We start from the raw sequence: 22195 nt of genomic DNA, 5'->3' as shown, positions 1-22195 counted from the left end.
GCGGTTCGGTGCCCAAAACTGAATGTAGCAGGGCTCTGTACAACTGAAGCATCACTTCCTCACTTTTGTATTCAAAGCCCCCTAGAGTTAAAGGCCAACATTCCATTTGCTTTTTTGATCATTTTTTGTATCTATGCACTAACTTTTAGTGATTTGTGCAATTGGGAACCAAAATCCCATTGCTCCTCCACAGTCCCTGGTCTCTCACCATTAAGAAAATATTCCAATTTGTCTTCATCGTATCCAAAGTGGATTACCTCACACTTCTCCGCATTGAACTCAGCCACAGTTTTACCAACTCACTTAATCTGTCCATGTCACCTTTTAACTTCTTTCTTCCATCTACACAAATTACTGTGTCTCCTAACTTAGTGTCATCTGCAAACTTGGATATACAACTCTCCATTCCTTTGTCCAAGTCATTAATAGATACATAGAAGATAGGAGCAGGAGTAGGCCATTCGGCCCCTCGAGCCTGTTCCGCCATTTAATGAGATCATGGCTGATCATCCAAATTCAGTACCCTATCCCTGCCTTCTCCCCATATCCATTGATCCCTTTAGCCTTAAGAAATATATCTAACTCCTTCTTGAATATATTTAATGAATTGGCCTCAACTGCCTTTTGTGGTAGAGAATTCCACAGGTTCACCACTCTCTGGGTGAAGAAATTCCTCCTCATCTCAGTCCTAAATGGCTTACCCCTTATCCTTAGACTGTGACCCCTGGTTCTGGACTCCACCGCCATCGGGAACATCCTTCCTGCATCTAGTCTGTCTAGTCCTGTTAGAATTTTATAAGTTTCAATGAGATCCCCTCTCATTCTTCTAAACTCTAGCGAATATAAGCCTAATCGACCCAATCTCTCCTCATACGTCATTCCTGCCATCCCAGGTATCAGCCTGGTGAATCTTCGCTGCACTCTCTCCATGGCATATAATATATATGTGGAAAAGCTGAGGCCTCATTACAGATTCCTGGGAACACCATTTGTCACCAATCAGAATACAATCCCTTTATCCCTACGCTCTGTCTCCTACCTCCCACCCAGTTACCAACCCATGTCATAAAGTTACCTCCAATTCCGTGTGCTCTCTTGTTTGCTAATAATCTCTTGTGCAGAACTTTATCAAATGCCTTCTGGAAGTCCATATAGACAATAGTCATAGTCACTCCCCTATCCACCATGCCAGTGACCTCCTCAAAAAATTCAACTAGATTAGTCAGATATGAGCTATCCTTCATAAGTCCATGCTGACTCACTTTGATCAGCTCATACTTATCCATTATTTAACATTTTTTGCAATGGGACATGTTTGAACCATCACTTTTCAATGTCAACAAAGACGTTCAGCTTTAAAGCAGTTTATGTTACTAAATGCTACACAATTATATGCCTAAATTGCGGATAGAAATGGGAAATATTTGATAAATGATCAAACAAGAAAGAGCCTGCATTTATATAGTGCCTTTCACAGTCTCAGAATGTCCTAAAGCGCTTCAAAGCCAAAGAGGCGCTTTTGAAGTGTAGTCACTGTTATGTAGGCAAAAACGGCAGCCAATTTTTAAAATTTGTTCTTGGGTTGTGAGTGAGGCAGGCAAAGGCAGAATTTGTTGCTGATCTTTAGTTACACTGAGGACATTAAGTGTCACCCATGCATTGTGGAACTGGTATCAGACTAGGTGGGGCAGGCAGGTTAACCCCTGCCCCCATTTTTCAGGCTGTTTATGATTCTGCCATCCCCATTTGCAACATGTAATCTCTCCTGCCCCCTACCCTAGCACAGAATATTCCTTCAGTTCCTTCCTCCCCTCCCCTCCCCTCCCCCTTTCCCTGCTTAAAATCTGTTACATCTCTAACCTTTTCCGGTTCTGATGAAGGGTCCCAGACCTGAAACGTTAACTCTGTTTCTCTCTCCACAGATGCTGCCTGGCCTGCTGAGTGCTTCCAACATTTTCTGTTATTTCAGGTTCCCTTCCTTGAAGGGTATCAGTGAACCAGATGGGTTTTTACAACAACCTGGCAGTTTCCATGGTCATTTTGACAAATGACCAGATTTCATTGAGTTCAGTTTCACCACCTGACCTCTGGGTTGCTGGTCCAGTACCTTACTCACTAGGCTACCGTATCCTGTGATTTTGGAAACAGCAAGGTCCCAGCATTGAAACAAATGACCAGCTAATCTGTTTTTATGGTGTTGACTGAGGGATAAATATTGGCCAGAATGTCTGAAAAAAAGCCGAATGTTCCAGGAAAAGAACATTTGAGAACATAAGCCCTGAAATTACATTGTGGAACACCAGTGTTTCAAATTCCTCTGTTCAGTGCTTTAGTATAGATGTTAACCTAGTTACTTTAAGTAGGGTAACGTGTCTTCTAAAATGAGAGGGGAACTTCAGATGAATGCTTTAAGTGTTCATTCAGCAGTATCCCATGGTGTAATTTGAGGACCATTATGTGATACAAATATTAATATGTGCATTATTTAATAATGCCCACTAATTGAGTTCAAGGCAATAAAAGTCAATCAATGTACAGTAACATAAATCTAAGCTTTCGTGCCAAGTACCCATTACTATTGTACAGTATAGCTCCATGATACAAAAACAACTTTCATTTATATAGTATGTACAATAAGATACCGTCCCATGGTTTTTCACAAGTAGACATAATGAAAACGGCTGTCGGGCCAGAGAGAGATTAAGTTGGGAGAAGACTAGATTAAAGGGACAGGTTTTGAAGCGGTCTTTAGAAGGTGGAGAGAGAGGTGCAGTCAGAGAAGTTTAGGGAAGGAGTTCCAAGGAGTAGAACCAAGGGCCGGAATCATTACCTTGGAGTCGGGTTGCGTGTGTGCGTGCGGGCCGTGTAGCGGGTCGGGAACCCGATGTTGTGAACAGTGCGTTCTTCAGTGCGGCTTTTACTTAATGGCCCCAATTAAACCAGTCATGTGCATTTCCCAGCCCAATGAAATGGAGCGGGTCTGATGTCATCGATGACTTGTTTCTGGTGCCGATATTTAAAGCAGTCTACCACACATCTCATTTGAAGGTTGATGTAGGAGTGAGTAAGTTGGTATCCAGAGGTCTGAGTAGTGTTATAAAGCTAATAAAAGTGTGGGTCATGGATTCACAAAGGCAGAGAGCTGCACCAAGATTTAACGATGCCTCCCTCGATGTTCTGGTGCAGGAAGTAAGAGCATGCAGGGAGGTCCTCTTCTCTGGCGATAGGCACAAAAGACCACCCAAAGACACAAAAATGGCTTGGCTGGAGATCGCAGAGGAGGTCAGCAACAGGGGTGTGGTCAGGAGGACGTGGATCCAGTGTAGGAAAAGATTCAATGATCTCATGAGGTCAGGAAAGGTGAGTGCAATGCCACACTCACCTTCATCCTAATGCACCTGTCACCACAACCCCATCACTCTGCCTTCCCAAGCCTACTCCTGCACATAATTCTTCACACCAGCCTACCTTGCACATCCACCCATCCCTCTCTGTCTACGTACATACTCACATCGCCATTTGACTAACCATCACTGACACTTACCCTCATCCTAATGCAATCATAGCAAGTAACACCACAGAAGGAGGTCACTGGCAATGTCACGCCACTCCCTCATAGTCACCGTCTATAGATGTAGCCCATCCATTCCTTACACTCATTCCATCACTCTCACTCAAAGTTCTCTTCTTTCCCTCCTTGCAGGAGAAGAGAGCCCACAACTATAGGGGGAGGCAGAGACTGGAGGTGGCCCTCTAGTCTTCACTCAATTGACTCCAGCAGAGGAGGACGCCCTGGAGATCTCTGGAGTCGCAGAGCTGCCGGCAGTGGGAGATGGAGAGAGGGGGACATCCCAGCAACCTGGTGACAGAATTACATCTCATACCGCCACATGGCATACAGCAGTCACTCATATGGTGACTAATGTCAGCAGCCAGTGAAATGCCATCACGTGTATAATGGTAACGTTACCCATTCTTAATATAACACTTCTAATTCATCTCTTTCCTCGCCTACAGGCCCATCAAGTGCCCCCCTCCCCCCACACCCACTGTCCAGCCAGAGGAAGAAGACGACTCCTTAGAGGAACCTCCAGCCTCTGAGGGTGCACCGTCAGCAAACCCAAGCGCAGCCAGCACCATCGCAGATATGCGCACCTCGGTGGGTCTTGTGCGAGCTAGAGTAGTGTTGTCACCTGGTGTGTCTCACATCACAAGTGAGCAAGAGCAGGTGGTGTTGAGAGGGACAGCAGTGGAGAGTCCTCGCCGGAGGGCACAGGACGCTCCAAGCTCTGCTGAGCTGCGTGCAGACGCTGAGCCGCGGGGGGCCATTGAGAAAGAGGGTGATCTTGGAGGGGCAGCAACAATTGCATGAGGCTCTGGCAGCTTTTGCAGCCGTGATGTCTGCAGATGTTCAGAGAATGGAGGAGTCCATCTCCAACATGAGCACCACCATCTCACAGGCGATGGCGACGATGTGCTGGTCCATTGAAAAGATGGCCACTTGCATGGAGCGCCAGTCACATGAGAACATGCTTGCTGTGGACAACAGATGGCAGATGCTCATAGACCTCATCTTGAGGAGGGATATAAACGTAGACTTGTGCGTTCATCGCCCCACTGCTGAGCAGCAAGGTGCTCTCCAGCTCCTTGCTGGCAGGGAAGTTCGGGTGGGCTATGAGAGTGATGATGGTGAGAGGGAACATGGAAGTGGGGGCTCAAAGTGTTCCCACTTCTCCCCTGTTGCCTCCCCCTCAGTCAGAGCCCAACATGCTTCCTCGGATCCCGATGGCCGATTCTGCTCCTGCACAGTCGTAGGAGGAGCAGTCTTTAGTGGGGCCCTCACAGGCTTCAAAACCCAGAGGATGTCGACCAAAAGTGTCTAAGCAGTTGCAGCAGGAAAGTGAGCAGCCTGACTCTACCCATGCTGAAGCCACAGGGGTTGCACCTCGTAGAAGCACTTGGAAAATAATAAAAACACAATCGTCGATGCACAAGGGTATGCACATGCGTGTATGAATAAATGTTAGTGTTAAGTTTCAGTTAGATTTATGACACAGATAAATGTATTCCTTTGCACCACTTTCCGGTGGTGTCCATTTTCACCTGCTACCTGGGAAATGGCCTTGTCACTTGGAGTGACTGTGAGATATTACTTAACCTCGAGCAATGGGGGTTTGGGTGAGAGGAATGGCTAGGTCATTGTAGGGCCGCTTTATGGTGTTGGGAGGGGGGGAACTTAGCCATATGGGTGCATTAGAGCAAATTAAGTAAATCTGGCCATTATGAGGCCATCCCGGGCAGCAATGTGTGCCGTTGCTGGTGCCATCTCCACGTCAGGTTCCTCCTCCTCCTTCCCCTCCTCGTCTTCCACCTGTTCCCCCTCCTTCTCCTCTGAAGAGGCTGTGCGCTCTGCGCCTTGCTCCTCCTGCAGCTCCAATCCTTGCTGCTGTGCTATGTTGTGCAGCACGCAACATTGCTTGCCCTATGACATCTGGTGGACATGTGGCTCGCATTAGAACGTTCCTCGGCCTCAGTACTTGGTGTCCTCAAGGGTGTCATGAGCCACGTCATAGCCCTTGTCTCCAAGTCTGTTTGGAAGTGCGAAGAGCTGAGGGAAAGTGGACTGGTGCAGCACGAAAGAATCATGACAGCTGCCAGGGAATCTGGCACACACATGCATGATGATCTTTTTATGGTTGTAGATGAGCTGTACATTGAAGGAGTGGAAGCCCTTGTGGTTCACAAACACTCCTGGGTGATGAGCGGGTGCCTTGATGGCCACATGGGTGCACTCAATGACGCCCTGCACCTGTGGGAAGCCAGCCAGAGCCACAAAGCTGAACGTCTGCTCAAGAATACTGACTTCATCAGTGGCAAAGTTGACATAATTGGCTGACTGTCAAACATGGCATCGGTCACCTGGGTGATGCATCTGTGGGCGGCCGACTGCGAGATCCCGCAAATGTCTGCTGCAGGTCCCTGGAAGGAGCCTAAGGCGAAGAAGTTGAGGGTGGTGGTGACTTTGACAGCCATTGGTAAGGCGTGTCCACCAGTTCCTCTGGGCAGCAGGTCTTGTTCCAGCAAGCTAGAAGCTGTAGCCAGAACCTCCTGAAGCACTGCTACTCAGTCATGTTGAGGAAGCTCATCCTCTGCCTGTATAGCCTGTGTTGGGGTTATCGCCTCCGGCGTGGTGCAGCCCTGTGCTGACCCCCTCTCTCCTGTGCAGCATCATTGAGGAGAAGACTGGTGTTGTGGTTGCTGCTGGTGTGGCTGGTGTTGTTGATGGTGGGGCTCATCTTAGTCCTATTCTGAGGTCCAAGGTGAGACAGCATAAGTGGCACCCATGCTGATGTAATTGATGGCAGGTAAAGTGAAGATCAGAGGCCCAATCTCGTGATGTTACGATAGTGACTAACAATGTGGTGAGGGTGGCTACCAAGGTTGCAGAAATGACCTGCAAACTGCTGACAGCTAAATCTCTGCACAAAATAGAGTCAGCAAGAGCCTTTCCATTAGCCAAGTAATCAGGTGTAATGTGGGAGTATTTGTGTGTTTTTCCCAGCTCTCAATTAATGCCCTCGCACGATGGCCATTGAGCTTCCGCCTCCCCTTCACAGGCGAGGTTCCCAAGGTGTGTGAATCCCATGCTACAGAAGTTAAAGCCAAAAGCTGCTGTTAAAAACCCTCCTAACTGTCTCTCAACAAGCATTTAAGTACTTGAATGAGGTCGCCCGCCTCTCCCGGGCGGGTCTGTGGCGCACCTCGAAACATGCCCGAGTTAAATGCGGAAGTCGCGGGTGATGGCGGTTTCTCGACACGCTGTCAATTTCCATGAATTTAACTGCAGACCCGCCCCCAAACCCACATGCTCGGCAACAGGAAAATTTCGTCTGAGGTGTCTGAAGGCTCTGCCAGGATTGGGGGGGGGGGTGCGGGGGTGGGTGGTTGTGGCGGGGGCGGGGGGGCTGTTGGGAGGGGGCTACACCGAAGGTCGGAGTCAGAGGACTCACCCGTCCTAATATCTCCTATGTGGCTCGGTGTCAAATTTTGTCTGATTACTTTCCTGTGAAGCGCCTTGGGGAGTTTTGCAGGAAACTCTCGTTTAAACGGCTCCTAAATATCGGAATTCTCTATTAACCGGCAAAATTCTCACTCCAAAAACAACACCTCAATAACCGGCAATGTTGCCGAGTCCGAGTCTCCCGCGGTGGTCGAGTTAGTCAGTGGGGGTAGTTCTCCAAACTGCCACTACTTGGCTTCTTGGCGCTGTCGGGAGTCGGAACACCTCAATACCCCTGTAACAGGAGTCTGACTCTCCCGCGCTGCCGGTAGTCTCTTCTGATCCGCCATTTTACAGGGGTAGTGTGTGTCTCCCACGCTGCTGGTAGTCATTGCGTTGCATTACCCTCAACTGGCAGTACTGACTTAATCAAGCATCTTTCACCATCCATTTAACACAACCTTCTGTAGGTGAGTACCCAATTACTGTTTACTGCACATTTCTTGATTTTTTTATTTTTCTTTGTTAAAAATAGCCTCGGTAGATAACCCTCTCCGTCATCCGGAATTTTTGATCAACCGGCAACACGCCGGTCCCATCAGTGCCGGATACCAAAGAGTTTCCTTGTACTATGTTAAAGGCACTATATAAATGCAAGTTGTTATAGTGGTTTGCACTGTTGCCTCACAGCGCCAGGGACCCGGGTTCGAATCCGGCCTCGGGTGACTGTCTGTGTGGAGTTTGCACATTCTCCCCGTGTTTGCGTGGGTTTCCTCCGGGTGCTCCGGTTTCCTCCCACAGTCCAAAGATGTGCGGGTTAGGTTGATTGGCTATGATAAATTGACCCTTAGTGTTAGGGGGATTAAATACGTGGGGTTACGGGGATAGGGTGGGATATGTGTTGGTGTAGGGGTTACGGGGATCGGGTGGGATATGTGTCGGTGCAGGCTCGATGGGCCGAAATGGCCTCTATCTGCACTGTGGGGTTTCTGTGATTCTGTGATTCTAAAACACCAGCTTAGCATCGCCTAACCACAACTTCTTGATTTATCTCGTCTGCTCTCTTAGTCCATTCAACCTTGTTAGTATTCTGCACTGTGGGCTTTAGCCCTTAATTTAGGAAACTTCTGTGGATCAATAATAAAACTTAATTCTTTTACAGAGTGTATTGAAATTCTGACAACTTTCTATTTATTGTAACATGACACTTCAATAAATTCCATCCCCCATGGCATTCCAACTGATTTAAGTCTCAATTCTGGAAGCAGTGACACAGATGAAGAGTGCCACTGCAGTACCGAGCTCTTCCAGCTCTTTCTGGCTGAAAATACTATCACATTCATTTGTGGAGTAAGCCCAAATTGCTTCCTTCTTGTGTTAGCTTTCAGTGCAAGGAGTGGAGTGAACCAATCACATGCAACAGACGTTTAACTAATCCCAGCATGCAAAATGTGTCATGTCTTCAGATGTAATGCTGCCATCCTTTTTGGCTTTGGACCAGATATAAGTGAGTGGAAATTCCCAGACTGTGAAGTCTGGGGTTTAAAATTGAACTTCACTTTTTCCCCCCACTTAATTTTTGTGTCTCATGATATGGAGGCATTGGTTATTAAGGTTTCAATTAATTTCACACACAGAATCCCCACAGTGCAGATAGAGGCCATTTCGGCCCATCGAGCCTGCACCGACACATATCCCACCCTATCCCCGTAACCCCACGTATTTAATCCCCGAACACTAAGGGTCAATTTATCATAGCCAAATCAACCTAACCCGCACATCTTTGGGCACCCGGAGGAAACCCACGCAGACACAGGGAGAATGTGCAAACTCCACACAGACAGTCACCCGAGGCCGGATTTGAACCCGGGTCCCTGGCGCTGTGAGGCAACAGTGCTAACCACTATGCCACCGTGCCTCCCCTCAACAGCAAAGAAACCACAATCCCACCAGCACACCTGGCCATTGTACGATTTTGGACTTAAGAAAAGGTGGCAACATTTAGATACCCAAATATGGTGTTCATCTCTCACTAAAGATTAAAATACAATCCTCAGGAGCTAAGTGGTTGTTTGATCATTGGTGGTAGGTAGTGGATGGACCTGTTACAACAGTATCAAATGATTTTCTATGCTTACCTATGCCTCCTCTTTTTTCTGGAACCTGAATCAGACCTGTACAAGATGAGAAGTGAGTGAGTACAAGTTTTGCTTGATGCAGCCTCGAGCATAATGCACTACCATCACTACCATTTTCAATAGAAACTTACAAGTTACCATATATCAAAGTTATTTAAACAAGTGGTTCATTTCAAAGAGAGAAAAGCTTAGACATTTTCCTTGTAAAACACAGTTTTTGATCATAAGAATGCAACATTTAGTCATTTCTCAAGGGCCCCTTCTTCCGCCTCAGAAGGTGTCATGAGCATTAGGATCTGTGATCCAGAAACACTAATGTCATTTTCTTTTGTATGGATATTTCATAGGAGTAATGTGGAACAAACCCTTCCTACAGGCTCTCAGTAGAATATCAAATGGTCACCAGACAGGACCCGAGCCCCAGCTTTAAGATTTTGTGTTGACTTACTAAAGTTCTTTTGCAACAGTTAGGCAGAGTTACATTGGATATAAAGTTTTCTCCAACAATAACCCACATCCACAGTGTCTTTGTAACTTTATTTACACTGCAATTCAGAGAGATAATCAAGGAAAAAATTCTGATGCAGTTAAACTTACTCAGATTAAGGAACAATCATGACAAGGCCTAATTCTGGGTTGCACATGTGGTTCACAAAATGTTGGTTCTCTTTATATGGTTACAAAATGTATGTTCCAGTGAGAGGCTGTTATGGGGGAATTTTTTTACATTGGGCTCTCAGAGATGAAGCTCTATGCGACACATATCGTACTAGAAGCCATTATATCACAGCATGTTCCAATGCGAGACTAGTAGAGTGCATAGTACAGCGCTCCAATACACTGTTAGCAAGATCAAAAACCAACTCCACACAACAGAATAGAAAGTAAAAATATAAAACTTATCAGTTTATCTGCCACTTCATTTTTCAGTCCGAAGTGTGCAGCATCCCTTAAAAACTTCCTCCAACCAGAAATGCGGGGAATGTTCCCATATCTTACATCATTGCTGCACTGGGTTAGCTGCGTACATTGAGCTGAATTGGGCTAGCTTTTCTCTTCCACCTCTTTCCCCTCCTTCCCAAGATGGAATGGTTCACAACTGTGCCGCGCCTTATCAAGAGCCTGGATCAAAGAATTCATGAACTTACTTAACTCAGTGACTCAAACCCAGATCCTTTGGGGGTAATTTTAAACCCCAAAATGGGTCGGTTTGGTTCGAGTAGGAAATTAAAATGTTAAAAATCAGAAACAGGAACCCAATCCGCCTCGAACCCGCCCACTTCTGGTTTTACCGGAGGTGGGACAATGGGCGGGTGATCAATATGCTCTCAGGAGGCTGGTCGCTCGTCAAAACCTTTTAAGGAGGCTGGGTGCCTTCATTTTAACAGGATTTCCATCTTTAACCCATGTCGGCTGGGTTTCCTGAGCCTCGGGAAGTCCGACAGGTAAAAGGAGGCGCGAAGGGCTGGATCCAGAAGTTAAAACTCCATGGCGTTGAGGGAAACCCGAACTTCCAGATAAAGAACTCCTCCCCAACACCCCACCGCCCCCCACTCCGAAACTCCACCCCAGTAAATATCAGGACCTTTGAGTTGAGAGTCAGCTTGTGTCCAAGTTGGTCACGTGGCCAGGGACCAATTGATATTCTACTGAGACTCCATACAGGAAGAATCCAATTTGCTCAAACAAAAATCTCAGTCCTCCCATTAGTGTCTGCTGCTTAATTTGTAAATACCAAATCAAATTTACAAGGAATGCCAAAGACCCCTAGCGATAGAAGCCTAGGTTTCCTGATTGGCAGTATTATGTTGGTATTGACCCATTCATTTTAAACAGGGTAAGGCTAACATGAACATAATGGTGATCATACAAAATTACTGGATGGCATGGGGTTGATGGGCTGAATGACTTTTCCTTGCTCCACATTTTCCTACAGTCCTAATATTTTTGGATGCTGGTATCAATCTGGAACTGGGTTGGTGGAGTTACTGAGTCTGACAGTTGACATTAGAAGCCAGGGAGGTAGATTTTCCTCCATTCACTATCGCTAGCAAAAGAAGTCAGTATGGAGCATAAAGTGGAGAAATTAATTTTATAGCCATGCCTTTTTTTTCACTAACTAGCTAAGAGAGTATAAAATATATCAATATTTCTCATTAAATGCGAGTGCTCAAGTCATCGGATACTTTGCAAACATATTCCGTTCATTTGTACTTCTGTGCCAAGTAACACTTTCCAGACAATACCGTTAGCAACCACCGTTTAAATATTTTTCTTTAAAGAATGTTAAACAAATATAGATCTTTATATAGCTTAATTTTTTTTAAGGGGCCTTAATAGCAAGGCTTACTCATTGAAAAGAACCAGGCCCGGAGGTCCCCCTTTATGACAATGTTTTTGTGTTTATAAAGCAACACAATGCTAATGTATTCATTAAATACTTTGTCTAATGATCAAGTGGCATCAGGGTTGGGGGAGGTGAAAGAACACTAGCACACATATAAGGCTGTGATTGTCTTTCAATAGGTGCAGTTGGTGTTTGCAACCAGTGAGACTCCTGTTATACTGCCTGACTGCGAATCACCCTAACTGCCAAGAGGCAACTCGGCACATGTGAGCTCACTCACACTGACAGAGTTCTGTTCCAGCTGATAACATATCCATTTTTCTTTTCGAGAGTGCCTGTTTCTCAAAACATCAAAAAAAAAGACTTTGCAGTATATGTTTATAAAGTGCACAGGAGGTCCAATAGACTAATTGGACTTCAAAGCACATTGCAGATTTACTGCACGCGCTGCCAATTTAAAGTGGTGGGAGCAGTCTGCCTGGAGGCTCTTAGACAATTACATTCCTGAGTCAGAGTGGGGCTTGATTCTAGAATTACGCTGCCACTTTCCCGCTGAAATGCAGCAGAAAACGTGGTATGTCGTCAACCCAGGAGTGGCAGAACTGTGCCCAGGCGCACTGAACTGGGCGGGGATAATGATCCCTCATTTTTCTCAGTGTGCAAAGTATTAAAATGATAATCTAGGAACAGAGTGACTGCAATCAAAATTGGTATTAAAATCTTGAAGCAACGAGGTGTTTGCGGATAAGATCATGATGAACTTCTCCAAGTGCAGCCTGAAGATTATCTGCCTGAGTGATTCTTCCATTAGAAGCGCTACACCTAGTGGGGCCTGATGTGATTACACAAGAAGCAAGCAACTCCACCTGTCTCTCTTGTGTTTCTTCCCACTCTTCTTTTTTCTCTCTTTCCGCGACGATGAGGAACTTTCGCAGCTAAGAGAAAAACAACACATTTACAATATAACGATTAGCTCAGTCTGAAAACACTTTAACTTACAGTTAGTGCAGGAAATACTGGTCAGGAAAACATCTTGCTGACATTACAATTTTATTTGAAACAGAGGAATTTGAATTGGCAGTTCTCAAACACTTAGGACTTCTGATGCACCGAGCATATCTTTAGGAGCGTTTCTTTTGGATGCAAATTTAATTTGATGCTTTCTGCAGGACAGGATTAAATTAGATTCCAGTCATAGCTTCCCATTAAATGGATGGGTCTGGGGCAGTGGTAATGGAACTTACAAAAGGGCATAACCTTAAAATTATGCCATTCAGGCCATTCAGGGATGATGTCAGCAAGCATAGAAATCTGGGACCCTCTCCCCCAAAAAGCTGTTGAGGCTGGGGGGGGGGGTCAATTGAAAATTTCAATACTGAGATTGATAGATTTTTTTTGTTACGAAAGGGTATTAAGGGTTATGGAACCAAGGCGGGTAAATAGAGTTAAGGTACAGATCAGCCATGATCTAATTGAATGGCAGAACAGGCTCGAGGGGCAGATTGGCCTACTCCTGTTCCTATGTTCTTAAAGAACTAAAGGTAACAGACATAAGGAACACTTTGACCTCTAAATACAGACGTTAGAGTGCAGATTAAACAGCAGCTCTAGGTCCCTGAATGGTTATGTCTGCTGAGCATGGTCCTCGGCCATAAAGGCCAGGTAGCTTCCAGCTTCGATCCCTGGTGTGTACTGAGTGAGCTGATCTTATCCTAGGGATGCTGCAATTAGTCTCTGCATCCCTGGGATAGGAAGGGGGAAAAAAATACTCTGCCAGGGTTTCCTTGGGTGATGGGGGGAGATGTTGAGGAAACAGGCCGGTCGTGGTGCTTTGAAAATTGTAGGGATTGTCTTAGCGCCCCATGCCCACCAGCGGTTTGTTCGACGCTATCATTTCCCTGGGTGACTGGAGCGCCTGTCTGAGTCAGGTGGGGGAAGAGGGGCATTTAAATATGAAAATCGATTGGCATTTTAGGACTCAACCGGGCATAGCGTGGGTTGTGTTGGAGGTCCAGCTGAAGAAGAACCCAGAGGGTAAGTTTTATTTTACTTTTGTGGGGCTCCGCAAAAAGAACCTGGGCCCTTAAGAATGGACCTCCCCTCCGACCTCAGGCTCGGAGCACTCGTTTTTCACCTGCGACCTGCATGTTAATGAGGCCCTGCCTTCAAAATGGATCACACCTTCTTATAAGGAGGCCAGTCAGTGGAGGATAGATCTACCCTGATCGCCACCCAGTGCCCTCAGCTGGAAATGCATATGGTCAACACGGCGGTGGAGCACCTCATGTGTGATGGCCCCCGTGATCAAAAAGCTCACAATGCAGGTCCAAATGTGGAGTGGGGTCACGTGGGTGGGGTACCGGAACGCCGCTGGCCTCTATGGAATCCTACCCTAGCGTGGGTCAGTGGTGGGGGGAAGGAAGTGGATGAAATTGGAAAAATAAAACTATTAATAATGAAAAGCAGCTCTCAATCTTTTATTTCAAAAAAGGTAGAAACAATTCACCATTTGTAAATGTTTTTTTCTTGTTAACAAATGCCCTCGCTCAGTACAGCCATCCTTATGATGTGTCCTAGTTATTTAAATTCATTCTTTTGGTAGAAAAGCGACAGGAGCACCTTAACTGTATTTCACTGGGTTATTGGGGGGGGGGGGTGTAGAGTCAACCCTTAACAGTGACTTTGGATTGAGGGTATTAGCTTTTCATGAATGGAGACAAGAATCGAGCACCATAGGGTTTGTATATCTGAGACACTATCACCCTGTACTCCTCCTCACTCCCATCCCCGTTTCTTGCACAAGGATAATACCAGAACTGAGAAGTTACAACTATCAAGGAAGACTGAACAGGCTGAGGCTCTTTTCTCTAGAAAAAAGGCCGAGGGGTGACCTGATAGAGGTCTTTAAAATTATGAAGGGATTTGATAGGGTAGATGTAGAGAAGGTGTTTTCACATGCATGGGAGACCAGAGCTAGGAGTCATAAATATAAGAATCACTAATAAATCCAATGGGGAATTCAGGAGAAACTTCTTCACCCAGGAGTGGTGAGAATGTAGAACTTACTACCATATGGAGTAGCTGAGGCGAATAGCATAGATGCATTGAAGGAGAGGCTGGATAAGTATATGAAGGAGAAAGGAAGAGAAGGATACGTTGATAGGGTTAGATAAAGTGAGGTGGGAGGAGGCTCGTGAGGAGCATAAACACCGGCATAGACCCGTTGGGCTGAATGGCCTGTTTCTGTGGTGTAAATTAATGTCATTTTATGCAGTTCCTACCTATCAAGAAGAATGGTAAATTGAAGATTACATATAGAGAAATTGCGTGCCTGTATTTCTAAATTGAAGAGCAAATACCTTCCAAACCACTTTGGGAACATTATCTAGTGGGAGATAACCACCTTACAGAAAAAAGGAGTGAGTGCACAGCTTTAGCATCAAAACACATTTACCAGCGGGGAAAAATGTCCTTCAGTGGAATATATGACTATTAAGGATCTGGTTGCTTTATCACTATTGTGCAAGGGTAAATCTCAAGCAGTACCACAGTAGTTCACTAATATGCTTCGTAAATACTGCTCTGTGGCATAACTCTTCATCGGCTACCACGATCCCAATTCACACGTCTTAAACACTCCACTTAACTTAACACTAGCAAGTTAATAGACTTCACATTGGAATCATCCTCAACTGTTCTTTGATGTTTAACTCTTCCTATAACAGTAATTTATATTTCCTATCTAATTTACTTTATTGCGCTGTGAGCCCAACTTCAGGGGTTGTGTGGTGACATAAATAAATTGGCAGCGCAGATTCACCAGAATGATAAATGGGTTAAATTATGAGGAGCGGTTGTACAGACTAGGCTTGTATTCCCTGGGGTTTAGAATATTAAATTGCGATCTAATCGAGGTGTTTAAGATGATTAAAGTGTTTGGTAGGGTAGATGGAGAGAAACTATTTATTTTTTGGGGGGGGGGAGTCCAGAACTGGGGGGCAGAACCTTAAAATTAGAGCCAGGCCATTCACGGATGAAATCAGGAAGCACTTCTTCACTCAAAGGGTAGTGGAAATCGTGAACTATCTCCCCCATAAAAGCTGTTGAGGCTAGGTCAATTGAAAATTTCAAAACTGACAATTGATAGATTTTTGCTAGGTAAAGGTATTAGGGATATGGAACAAAGGCAGGTAAACGGAGTTAAGATACAGATCAGCCATTATCTAATTGATGAATAGTGGAACAGGCTCGAGGGCCTGAATGGCTTGCTCCTGTTCCTACGTTCCTATGCACTGCTGCCTCCAGAGGAACTGCTCACTCATACAAGCCAGGTTAGCAACTGTGGGATGTAATGTAGCCAGAAGAGTGTTGCAGTCAAAAAATGTGCTAGCTTGTACATGCAATGTTGTCTTTCTCTTGTTCCAGCTACTGTGGATTCGCTCTGCAATATGAATGGGGTTGTGGCTCCTCTGATGGACCAGACTGTCAATGCAGTGAATAGCTGAGCTTTACAGACCAGGTTTGATCCTCTATCTGTGCTGAGTTAGCTGATCACGGTTAGGATGGCGATAAGGCTACTACAATTGCCCTCAGGGGTCCTGGGTTAGAGGTGGGGAAATTGGCCAAAGTTCCACTATCTAACAGTCACTGCTAGAAATGTGTACGTCTGGGCTCGGGTGTGAACGCTCCCCTTGCTCAAGTAGCCTTCTGATACACACAGTCAAGGCATGCACGTGAAGAATGGTTACTTTGATGAGGTACAAGAAAGCTACAGGGGCTTTACCCCAGCAAGCAGTAAATAGTTTCATGAAATGGTGAGGGGAAAATTGGAAAACAAAAAAAAAAAAATCTTTTCTGAGACAATACTTTACAACAGTTTCTTGAAACAACACATTGGCTGCATTAATTACCGAGAACATTACTAAAATGGTTACGTTTCCACACAATTAATCATAACATTTACGCCGCTGTGTGGGGCAACATCAAGCACTGGGACCTCCCTCAGTGCGTTTGCTGTATAAAATAGGGTATGTTTTGCCTGTCTCAGATGGCGATTGGCCTGAGTATTCTAGGTTTTTTGTGTAAAATTGGGAAACTCTACAATACAGCCCTGTAAATAAATATTGAAAAAGCTGAGACAGTGATCCCAGATTAGGGAGGAAACTTTATGGGTAGGAACTTTAATGGTGTGACTTACTGACCCACTTTATCATTTCAATTAGGGTTTCATTACAAAAGATAGGTTTAGTCCATTGTTTTATTTATTCGATTTGATTCCTCCATCCATGCTGCACCATTCAGAATATGTTGGAATCATTCAGCCAGCAAAGATAGACTGGACTTTAAGACATAATGGAACCTGGTTGGTTTAGTTGATACAGTACTGCATACTGGGTCCACATTGCCAAGTTCAGAATTTGAAAATCTCCTCAACTGTTATCGCTGGGCATAAAAAAAGGATAGCCAAGCATTGAGGATGCCCAATGGACAGAAAATGAACGGCTGCAAAATTTTGAACTACTCACAATCAGTACAAGATCTGCAATCCTTTGTCATAACCAGTTTTAGCACGAGACTCTTTACTGGTATGACTACTTTTTGAAGAGACAGTATCCCTTTTCATTGATCTACTTAGGCTGTTATGTTCTAAAAATGCATAACATGATTTCTCAGAAGCCCCAAATAAACCTGCCTGATGTCTGTGGGTGCTTTTTTTCTGGGATACTTTGATTAAATGGGACGTTGTTGTCCTGGAGAAATATCCTTCCCCACATCAAATTTGATGCTCAAGCTTAACACCTGATCCTACTCCCACGGGATGGTGCATGGGCCTTTTTAGGCCACCAGGGAGCAAGGGCATATTCCTCTTGGCTCCCCTAACTCTACCACTAGGAATGGATAGAGCTGCATCCCCTCATACACTGCAAGGGAGCGGGCACTGACCACCCCTCAACTGATCAGTCCACCAACCAGAAGATACACATGCACACACTTCATTCCATGGGAATCTAAATGGAAGGGGCCTGTATTGGAATTATTACTGTAGGTTATGAATAGAAAGAAAGTCTTGCATTTATATAACGCCTTTCACGACCACCGGACGTCCCAAAGCGCTTTACAGCCAATGAAGTACTTTTTGAAGTGTAGTCACTGTTGTAATGTAGGAAACGCGGCAGCCAATTTGCCCAGAGCAAGATCCTACAAACAGCAATGTGATAATGACCAGATAATCTGTTTTAGATGTTGATTAAGGGATAAATATTGACTAGGGGACCGGGGATAACTCCCCTGCTCTTCTGCGAAATAGTGCCATAAGATCTTTTACGTCTACCTGAGAGGGCAAACAGGGCCTCGGCTTAACATCTTATCCAAAAGACGGCATCTCCAACAGTGCAGCACTCCCTCAATACTGCACTAGAGTGTCAGCCTAGATGTTTGTGCTCAAGTCTCTAGAGTGAATGAACCCAATATGACTTAGTTTAGGTCATTTGAGTCCACAACTTGATTCATTACTCATCACAAGATGTTGTTCATGGACAATCAAAATCTTAAGCTCTGTACAGCAAAAGTCTAATTTGTACAACTCGGTCCAGCTTTTCTGATGGCGACTGTATTTAACTATTTAATAAACAACATTTTAGAAGTTAAAATGGCAAGCAACCCTTTTTGTCTTTTAAAACATCAAAATTGATGGAGGGCCAGAATAAACAATAGTCCAGGACAAAGAGCATTTAATAACTTGCCTATTCAGGCCTTTAAAGGGACACTGTTTCTTCAACACACTTGCAACATATGACTTCCTCGCTTTGACATTGTCACTCTTACCTTCTCTCTGATCCAGGTTTCCTCTTTTTGCTTGCAATTAACAATGTGAGAATGCAGTGAAACAGATGAGCAACAGTGATTAGAAAAGAAGGAAAGCCAAGCTTCAGTTCCTAAACCACCCAAAACACGAGAAAGTATCAATCCGCTAAAACATGAAACCTGCTGCCTCATATTGCAATTTGCAGATGAGCACCTCCCCACAGACTCCGTAAGGTGCATGGAAGCATCTGTTGGCTGACATTCACACATGGGCGAGTGCGTTTCAGGAGCTGCACTGCTAGCAACTTTTAAGAAGCCACTGCTGGTATAAAACCAGTGCGGACTCCAGCTGCACTGAGACTTTACACTGAAAACCAGACTTGGACTGAATCCTGTCAAAGGCCTAGCTAGTTTGCCAAACATTTGACTTGAACTGGGAAGAGTACTTGGCACTGTGTTAAATAATGAGCTTCCACATCTATGAAGTCCAGCGTTTATATAATCACTTCCTTCACTGAATTAATCAAACTAAATGCCCCAGCAGGCCAGGTCAATCTCTGCAACAGCATGGGCTGAAAACTGCTGCAGAACAGCCATGGATTTTCGGTCATCGCTTAAGTTTAAAATGATCTGTCAGCGCCGTACTGGATGAGCAGTGCAATGGCATTGGACAACTTTCCCCTATTTTCTGCCCTGGCCTAGCAGGACCATTAACATATACATTATTTAAAATTGCTTGGATTTGTTTATGTCCCACCATTTCCTGGAGAGTTTTGGCAGTAAATTGACTATCCTTAATGTGCTGAGCATTGCAAAATAGACAAATAGGCAGATATTTGTGCTTGCATCAGAAGTTTCATGTAACGTGGATCAGCCCTGCAATTACCTGGGGTTAATGATATTGCAGTTGAATGTGAATGGGAAGCTGAGCTTCCTCAGACTCTAGTCTCTAAGTTTTTTATCTGGATAGAATCCACAAAGTTTGCGCATCAAAATCCAAGAGTATTTACCACCCAGTGGTAATGCTCAGAGAGATGGTGCTGGATTTGTATTGTGGTGCAAAAGATCTTTATGAGTTGCAATGTAGACAGACATTCCAAGCCATAGGAAATGTCAATGTCAATGGAAACCACTCCATTCTAATGTTGTTTTAAGTTATTCTGCGTTCTCTGTGAGTATGTTTTGTAAACTAGTTTGAACAGCACTAATATTCGGCTTCCATTGTGGGTCCTAATGATCTTTCTAAGCCCTCTTAGTAATATAGTAACATTAGGAACAGGCGTGGGCCATTCAGCCCCTTAAGCTTGTTCCACCATTTAATTAGATGATGTCTAATCTCCACCTCAACTCCACGTTCCTACCTTTGCTCCATATTACTAGATACCCGTACCGAACAAAATTCTATCTATCTCAGTGCTGACAGCTCCAATTTTTCCTGCATTTTTCTATACACGTGGTTAGTGGAACCTACCCTTTACTTAGGTGGCTCAACAGTCTGCAATGGCCAGACACAGACTTATGTTCATCAATACAGATTTGATCCCATCACTTTCACCTCTGTCGATCTATTTTGAGTTCTAGTGGATTTCACTATTACGCCTTGGGATGTTTCACTTCATTAAAGGCTCTATATAAATGCAAGTTGTTATTTAGAATAATGCTGACTAAAGTTAACCCCACTCCAAAAGGATTAGTTTTAAAATATATCCAAACCTGTTGCCTATTATGCACAAAAGAGTCTGTGCTGTTTGATATTCTTCTATATTCAGCTATTCCAATTTACATTGCAGGGTGAGTTTTTAGAATTCCTTTACTATGGATGCCTGGATGTAGCAGCTACCTGACTGAGGGTTTTTTCTTAAGAGTCTGTGTGGACATGTGTTTAATATGATCCTAGCGCTCCTGGATCCATTTGGTTAGGTTATGTGTATTAAAGTACTGCTCAAAATGCTAAAAAGCATTAATCATAAACTTTTCAATTTTCTAATTTTTGTTATTCAATCTTGGGGAAGTTTCATTCCTGCTCAGATACATTTAATGGGCGCGATAAACTAAACATTTACTTTGGGTCTGAACCAGCTTTCAGCTAGTAAGTATCAAGCCTACTTTTCTTTAAAAGCCAATATATCCTCCAATCATTTGTATGGGAGCATGTGCCATTCAAACACAAATATCTGTCGCCAATTCTTTTGTTTGTTTTTAATTAGTTAGGAACACTTTAGGAAGGACGTGAAGGCTTTGGAGAGGGTACAAAAGAGATTTACCAGAATGGTTCAAGGGATGAGGGATGACAGTTACGTGGATAGACTGGAGAAGCTGGGGTTGTTCCCCTTGGAGCAGTGAATGCTAAGAGGAGATTTGATAGAGGTGTTTAAAATCATGAAGGGTTCAGATAGAGTAAATAAAGAGAAACTGTTTCCGATGGCTGAAGGGTCGATAACCAGAGGGCACAGATTTAAGGTGATTGGCAAAAGAGCCTCAGGCGACATGAGGAAAAAGTTTTTTACTCAATGAGTGGTTATTTGGAATACACTGCCTGAAATCAAAATGGTCTAATCAGCAAGTCTCAGTTCACACCTTTCTTGCTTAAGTGTTAAAAATGGTTAGTGGTTTAACTGGCTGACCATTGAGAAGCAATAATTTCATTGCCAAAGTTTTAATAATCTACAGAAGTTTTTTGGGATCTTCAGTTACCTATTTAATTCGCCACTAATGGGTGGTAATAGGAAGTCTCAGAGACTGTTACTAGGAACTTACTTAAAAGAAAAATAAGGATTGCAGACTGTTTTGTTACACAGATCAGTTACTGTATTATATAATTTTCATTATTGCACTCTTTTAGTATTGTGCTGTGTCTTTCTGCTTCTATATTATTTCTGCTGTAAATAAATTTGACCAAGTAGTTTTAGATTTTATGTAATTTAACCCCTTAAACCGCTGGCTACTTCTGCAGCGCAGATTCAATAGAATCATACTGAGGCTTAGAGGGTTAAATTATAAGGCCAGGTTGCATAAACTTGGCTTGTATTTTGTTGAGCAGAGTAGATTGAGTGGTGATCAGATCGAGGAGTTTAAAATGTAAAAGGATTCGATAGGGTAGAGACAGCAGAACTATTTGCTCCTGTGGGAGAATCAAGAACAAGGGGGAGTAATCTTAAAATTATAAGAATGATACAGCTAGTATACATTTCCTGTTCATGATACATATTCTTCCCTGTCTGTCACAGTGTAAATGTTGTACTCTTTAAACAGTCCAAGGGGGCAGCTATGGGCCCAGAAATTTGGGTCTCCACGGGTGAGTACGCACGGGGTACTCACCCGTAGGCCCAACGGAAGTGCCGGTTTCGTGCATGCACTGCGCATGCGCGGGAAACCGGAACTTCCGTTCCCTTAAAGGAAGGGGTTCAGAGGTCGAACGCGTACACCGGAGAGGCAGCGCGTGCGCCTGGAACTTACGTTTTTTTTGCAGGTTTCTCCGGGAGGGTAAGTCTCCAGGAGTTACACATGTAAAAAGCAGGCGCAAGGCCTGCTTTTAACAAGGTAAGTGGTGAATTAATTAAAATTAAAACATTTTTCCACAGGTTTATTATTTTTAAATACTTTAAAGAAAGGTAAGTTTATTTTTAGCCTCGTTAGAAAATGTAATTAATTTTTTCAAAAATTTAAATTATTGTTTAAAATAGTTATTTTATGTAATTTATAGTTATTTTAAAAATGTGATGTTTTTAAAAAATATATTTGAAGTTTTAGTGATGTTTTGGGGCTTATAGTATTTATAGTTTTGACAGCTCTTCCTGTCAATTTTATGAATGGGCATTTCCCTGCTACCATTGGCTCTCCATGGCCCACGTGATCCCAGGGGACGCATCGAACTAACTGCGCCCCTGGGATACGCAAGCACTGCGC

General features: G+C 44.1%; 1 protein-coding gene across 9 annotated transcripts in view; it reads right to left on the bottom strand.

Annotated features, from left to right (window-relative positions):
• The window catches only part of srrm3 (serine/arginine repetitive matrix 3), a 389856-nt gene that overhangs the window by 65506 nt on the left and 302155 nt on the right, over positions 1-22195 (bottom strand). For 7 of the 9 annotated variants that reach the window (XM_085964221.1, XM_085964222.1, XM_085964226.1 and 4 more), the window contains 3 exons: positions 18311-18340; positions 12352-12420; positions 9139-9174 (listed from right to left, as the gene is read on the bottom strand). In XM_085964221.1, the coding sequence (XP_085820347.1) occupies positions 9139-9174; positions 12352-12420; positions 18311-18340 (135 nt within the window). The remainder of the gene's footprint in view (positions 1-9138; positions 9175-12351; positions 12421-18310; positions 18341-22195) is intronic. The other 2 variants (XM_085964223.1, XM_085964229.1) reach the window with 1 other exon arrangement.

The sequence above is a fragment of the Somniosus microcephalus genome, chromosome 22 (assembly GCF_052327205.1).
Source record: "Somniosus microcephalus isolate GS21.2 chromosome 22, FLI_Smic_1.0, whole genome shotgun sequence".
NCBI classification, from domain to species: domain Eukaryota; kingdom Metazoa; phylum Chordata; class Chondrichthyes; order Squaliformes; family Somniosidae; genus Somniosus; species Somniosus microcephalus.
The sequence above is the reverse complement of the archived record's forward strand: the minus strand, read 5'-3'. Positions and strand labels throughout refer to the sequence as shown.